This window comes from Histoplasma capsulatum, genomic scaffold (assembly GCF_000149585.1).
Source record: "Histoplasma capsulatum NAm1 scaffold_38 genomic scaffold, whole genome shotgun sequence".
NCBI classification, from domain to species: Eukaryota; Fungi; Ascomycota; class Eurotiomycetes; order Onygenales; family Ajellomycetaceae; genus Histoplasma; species Histoplasma mississippiense.
The window spans coordinates 1-6,156 of NW_001813909.1; the positions used below are offsets into that span (position 1 = coordinate 1).

The following is a 6,156-nucleotide window of genomic DNA, read 5'->3' on the forward strand; positions in this document are numbered from 1 at the left end:
TTTCTCTTTATTTACAGAATCTTAAATTCCCCATGAAATGATTTTCACGACTAGCATTGAATTGATACAAGGCCTCTATTCCATTCCAATTCAATTGGAATATGACCCCATAAGGCGTTATGAACAAATTTAAATGATATATTCCATATTATTTAACCATTCATAGAGGCCCCGCACGCCCGGAGGTCAAAATAAGAATTGATGGTATAAGCATATTGAGTCATTAGCTACTAAGTTTCATATGGCATGCTGAAAATACTATACCCCTGACTCTAAGATTTCCATCGATGAAATCATGGTTAAATATTTTGGATGGAGTCAACATACATACAAGATGTCTAATAAACCAATTCCTTGAGGATATAGATATTTGGCCTAGCAGAACATGACTATTTATAGTCTTTTCCTGGTCTAGCTGTCAACAAAGTATAATGTCTATGTTTCAATTCTCTATGTTAACAAAACTGAATCTATGGTGGTGAATCTGGTGAAGCGGCTTTCTATGGTATCCACACCGAATACACCGAATACCATGCCGAATGCCACCCCTAATATCGACTCTAATATCACCCATAATATTGGCCCTAATATCAACCCGAATATCACCCCCCCGAATGCTACACCGAATGCCACATCTAATGAAATCTCTATCTCACAGCTGGTCACATCCTATTCAATTGAAATGGATAACTACTTTACATCAGTTCCTTTATTCAAAGAACTACGTCAACAGGGGTATGGAGCATGTGGAACCACTCATTCAAACCAGGTTCCAGCAGTACTAGATGAGCTTTGAGAGCATTCAAATTCCATACTCTGAAATACTCTGCATGTCATTGAAAAAGAGAATGTTCTCTGTCTTGCCTGGCAAGATAATAATATGGTATTGGCACTAACTACGATTCATTCATTGGACGCAGTTATTGAATGTACTTGTAAATGCTCAGGGGAACTCTCAATCAATGTCAATATTGTTAGAAAAGTCTTTAAAGGTCAATCACAAAAGAAGCTGAAAATCCCATTGATTATAGGTGATTATAATCATCATATGAATGGGGTACATCTAGCAAATCAATACTGAGCAGCATATACTAGTCATAGAGTCATCTATCACACCTGGCTTTCTATTCTCTACTGACTTATTGATTCCGCAGCTATTAATGCATACCGGCTTCAATATCTATATATGAAGCAGCAGAGGATTTCAGTGAAGGATCTTTCTTCTCATATAAGCTTTCATGAGAAGCTTTACCAGGAACTCTTTGAATTCACATCTAGGATTCATGATAATCTATCAAGGGAATGATCAAATTCTAATCTAAATCATCAACGGATTTCTCTTCCAAAGCAGCGTGTTTGTGCCTGGTGTCAATATAAATGAAAGATTGGCCAGCAGAAATATAAAAAGATAGGGAGATCAAGTTCTGACTGTTCAGAGTGTCAAAATACCCTTTTATGTTTGAAAACTCAATGTTGGGCGGAATTTCATAGTATATCCTAATATCTATTTACGCGGATCCTTAATTAGGGTTTATATATAACCCTAATACCAATGAATACTCAAAAATACACTGATTATTCAATGAGATCTCGTATAATATACACTAATGAAACCACGCTAATTTTGCACAAACCTACGGACGAGGCGATAGTTGAAGCCTCATTCTTGGTGATGCTTTCATTTATGTTGTTGTCTGTGCTCTTGCTCACACTTCTGGCCATTCTGGGACTGCATGTGCTGTTGAATCTGATGTGGGTTTCACCCTGCTGGCTCTCCATCTCTGACTCCTGGTTGGACGGGTTTGACGTCCAACGGCTTAGGGTCCAGCGTGTTCGACTAATGTTTGTTTTTCTCTGTTTAAAATCACTCCAGAATGAAGCCTTTCAGTTTTTTTATATATTTTGCTATTTTTATTTACTTTGTTGATCTAGTAACCCTAACCGCTCCGTTGCCTGGGTGAAAATATAGATATTTAGTTGGGTCTGGTTGGGTTGATGGCTTACCCCATCAAACATCGCACCTCAACTCATTGACTTTGACACCACAATGTAACCCCTTCCCGGCGGAATTATCGCTTTTGATTTGGATATGTTGTATTTCATATCCACTACGGCCTACATGCAAAGTTTGAAGTCAATTGACTCCGTGGTTGATTGGACGTTCAACGTCTGAAACCAAATGGAATGTACGTCCAATCTGCCCTGCTCTGATTGGTCGGTTTTCTAACCCTGAATGGAATGGACGTCCATTCCACCCCCACCTGTTGGATAGGTTGATGGGTTCATCCAACGGGTTCGGGTCCAATGGGTGAATGGGCTCCTTGGACGGGTTTGACGTCCAACGGCTTTGGGTCCAGCGTGTTCGACTAATGTTTGTTTTTCTGTGCTTAAAATCACTCCAGAATGAAGCCTTTCATTTTTTTTATATATTTTGCTATTTTAATTTACTTTGTTGATCTTGCACCGCTTTGCGCCGCTCCGTTGCCTGGGGTGAAAATATAGATATTTAGTTGGGTCTGGTTGGGTTGATGGCTTACCCCATCAAACATCGCACCTCAACTCATTGACTTTGACACCACAATGTAACCCCTTCCCGGCGGAATTATCGCTTTTGATTTGGATATGTTGTATTTCATATCCACTACGGCCTACATGCAAAGTTTGAAGTCAATTGACTCCGTGGTTGATTAGACGTTCAACGTCTGAAACCAAATGGAATGTACGTCCAATCTGCCCTGCTCTGATTGGTCGGTTTTCTAACCCTGAATGGAATGGACGTCCATTCCACCCCCACCTGTTGGATAGGGTTTGGGTCCAGCGTGTTCAACTCCCAACGGGTTAATGCGCTCCTGGACGGGTTTGACGTCCAACGGGTTTGACGTCCAACGGGTTGGGTCCAGCGTGTTCAACTCCCAACGGGTTAATGGGCTCATCCAACGGGTTCGGGTCCAATGGGTTAATGGGCTTCTTGGACGGGTTTGACGTCCAACGGGTTGGGTCCAATGGGTTAATGCGCTCCTTGGATGGGTTCGACGTCCAACGGGTTTGGGTCCAGCGTGTTCGACTTCCTCATCCAACGGGTTTGACGTCCAACGGGTTTGGGTCCAGCGTGTTCGACTTCCTCATCCAACGGGTTTGACGTCCAACGGGTTTGACGTCCAACGGGTTTAACGTCCAACGGGTTTGGGTCCAGCGTGTTCAACTCCCAACGGGTTAATGCGCTCCTGGGACGGGTTTGACGTCCAACGGGTTTGACGTTCAACGGGTTTGTGTCCAGCGTGTTCGACTTCCAACGGGTTAATGCGCTCCTTGGACGGGTTCGACATCCAACGCGTTTGGGTCCAGCGTGTTCGACTTCCGACGGGTTAATGCGCTCCTGGGACGGGTTTGACGTCCAACGGGTTTGACGTTCAACGGGTTTGTGTCCAGCGTGTTCGACTTCCAACGGGTTAATGCGCTCCTTGGACGGGTTCGACGTCCAACGGGTTTGACGTCCAACGGGTTTGTGTCCAGCGTGTTCGACTTCCAACGGGTTAATGCGCTCCTTGGACGGGTTCGACATCCAACGGGTTTGGGTCCAGCGTGTTCAACTCCCAACGGGTTAATGCGCTCCTGGGACGGGTTCGACGTCCAACCTGTTAATGCGCTCCTGGGACGGGTTTGACGTCCAACGGGTTGGGTCCAGCGTGTTCGACTTCCTCATCCAACCGGTTCGACGTCCAACGGGTTGATGGGTTCATCCAACGGGTTCGGGTCCAACGGGTTAATGCGCTCCTGGACGGGTTTGACGTCCAACCGGTTTGACGTCCAACGGGTTGGGTCCAGCGTGTTCGACTTCCTCATCCAACGGGTTCGACATCCAACGGGTTTGGGTCCAGCGTGTTCAACTCCCAACGGGTTAATGCGCTCCTGGGACGGGTTCGACGTCCAACGGGTTGGGTCCAGCGTGTTCAACTCCCAACGGGTTAATGCGCTCCTGGGACGGGTTTGACGTCCAACGGGTTGGGTCCAGCGTGTTCGACTTCCTCATCCAACGGGTTTGACGTCCAACGGGTTTGACGTCCAACGGGTTTGGGTCCAGCGTGTTCGACTTCCTCATCCAACGGGTTCGACGTCCAACGGGTTAATGCGCTCCTGGGACGGGTTTGACGTCCAACGGGTTTGGGTCCAGCGTGTTCGACTTCCATCATCCAACGGGTTCGACGTCCAACGGGTTGATGGGTTCATCCAACGAGTTCGGGTCCAATGGGTTAATGCGCTCCTTGGACGGGTTCGACATCCAACGGGTTTGGGTCCAGCGTGTTCAACTCCCAACGGGTTAATGCGCTCCTGGGACGGGTTTGACGTCCAACGGGTTTGACGTCCCACGGGTTGGGTCCAGCGTGTTCAACTCCCAACGGGTTAATGCGCTCCTGGGACGGGTTCGACGTCCAACGGGTTAATGGGCTCCTGGGACGGGTTCGACTTCCAACGGGTTAATGCGCTCCTGGGACGGGTTCGACGTCCAACGGGTTCGACGTCCAACGGGTTCGACGTCCAACGGGTTTGACATCCAACGGGTTTGTGTCCAGCGTGTTCGACTTCCAACGGGTTAATGCGCTCCTTGGACGGGTTCGACGTCCAACGGGTTTGGGTCCAGCGTGTTCGACTTCCTCATCCAACGGGTTCGACGTCCAACGGGTTGATGGGTTCATCCAACGAGTTCGGGTCCAATGGGTTAATGCGCTCCTTGGACGGGTTCGACATCCAACGGGTTTGGGTCCAGCGTGTTCAACTCCCAACGGGTTAATGCGCTCCTGGGGACGGGTTTGACGTCCAACGGGTTTGACGTCCCACGGGTTTGGGTCCAGCGTGTTCAACTCCCAACGGGTTAATGCGCTCCTGGGACGGGTTCGACGTCCAACGGGTTAATGCGCTCCTGGGACGGGTTCGACGTCCAACGGGTTAATGCGCTCCTGGGACGGGTTTGACGTCCAACGGGTTGGGTCCAGCGTGTTCGACTTCCTCATCCAACCGGTTCGACGTCCAACGGGTTTGTGTCCCAACGGCTTTGAGTTTCAATGGGATAACGGGGTTGGCGTCTAATTTAACCGCCTATCCTGACCTCACTGCCCACCCCTGTCTCTAGCCTCACTCTTTTTCAACCCTAACCCTGACTCTGACCACCTCATCCTTCCCCCCAGCCTCTACCCTCACTCTTTGTAACCCTAACCCTGATCCATTATCATATGGGATGATACTGTTTGAAACTGATCTTTTGAACCTGATCTACTTTCTCTTGATGTTATATCCCTTTACCCTCTGTCTCTTGCTTCACCTGCCTTTATATATATATACATCTTTCATCCTCCTGTGGTGCCTCTCACCCGTGATGTGCCCCTCACCCATGATATCACTTGACCTCTGTACCCTCTGACTCGATCTTCCCCCTCTCTGCCTCCTGATATATCCCTCGCAGCCAACAAACCATCTCCACCAGCCGGTTGTGCTCCATGCCCTGCCCCTCAACCTTCTGTCCCAAAAATTCAATCACCGCCTCCTGATCATCTGCATCCACATTGAACTCTCTCAGCCGCTGTCTCCACGCCTGCTTCATCTGCCCTGCATGACACCCATACATCATCATTGCCACTGTCGGGATCAAAAATCCCCTGTACGGACACTGCCTCTGTGTCTTCCAGCTGTTGCATATGGACTGCGGCATCCCGCATCGGAAGCACCCGGAATACTGTGTGTATTTGATCTTGCTCCGCACTGTCATCATCCATCTCTTTGCCTCCTGGCTCTCCTCGTGAGGACACTGGTACAGCTCATGGTCAAACTCCCGCTTGCCATTTGCACATATCACACACTGATCCTTCCACCTCTGCGCCTCTTCCACTAAAACCTCCTCATCCATCAATGCCCTCTGCCCTCGCTGCTGATGTGTGATGATGAACCGGCCTTGATGGACATTCTGTTTGTGGAATGTCTGTCTGATTGTTGATGATGTGCCTCTGATGTCTTCACTGATTACCCTTCATTCTGATTGCCTGTGAACGTGTAATCCGCCTCCTTCATGGCGTTCACCACGGCACACGCTCCCACCATCTGGCTTGCTTGGTTCCTGGCCAGCGAATCGTCCGAACAAGGGTTTTGTCGAGAGGGGCTGAATTG

The 6,156-nt window shown here is 48.4% G+C and overlaps 4 protein-coding genes across 4 annotated transcripts; 1 reads left to right on the forward strand and 3 right to left on the reverse strand.

Annotated features, from left to right (window-relative positions):
* Window positions 1-1,672: 1,672 nt before the first annotated feature.
* Window positions 1,673-1,969, forward strand: HCAG_09186 (predicted protein; the record flags this gene model as incomplete). Its single annotated transcript, XM_001535813.1, has 2 exons — window positions 1,673-1,842; window positions 1,933-1,969. The coding sequence occupies 2 exons, from the start codon at window positions 1,673-1,675 to the stop codon at window positions 1,967-1,969; spliced, it is 207 nt and encodes a 68-aa protein (XP_001535863.1).
* Window positions 1,970-3,007: 1,038 nt separating this feature from the next.
* Window positions 3,008-3,562, reverse strand: HCAG_09187 (predicted protein; the record flags this gene model as incomplete). Its single annotated transcript, XM_001535814.1, has 1 exon — window positions 3,008-3,562. One exon carries the CDS (start codon window positions 3,560-3,562, stop codon window positions 3,008-3,010), a length of 555 nt encoding a protein of 184 aa, XP_001535864.1.
* Window positions 3,563-3,965: 403 nt separating this feature from the next.
* HCAG_09189 (predicted protein) lies at window positions 3,966-4,190 on the reverse strand (the record flags this gene model as incomplete). Its single annotated transcript, XM_001535815.1, has 1 exon — window positions 3,966-4,190. The coding sequence occupies one exon, from the start codon at window positions 4,188-4,190 to the stop codon at window positions 3,966-3,968; it is 225 nt and encodes a 74-aa protein (XP_001535865.1).
* Window positions 4,191-5,392: 1,202 nt separating this feature from the next.
* Window positions 5,393-6,060, reverse strand: HCAG_09190 (predicted protein; the record flags this gene model as incomplete). Its single annotated transcript, XM_001535816.1, has 2 exons — window positions 5,393-5,975; window positions 6,017-6,060. The coding sequence occupies 2 exons, from the start codon at window positions 6,058-6,060 to the stop codon at window positions 5,393-5,395; spliced, it is 627 nt and encodes a 208-aa protein (XP_001535866.1).
* Between the last annotated feature and the right edge of the window lie 96 nt (window positions 6,061-6,156).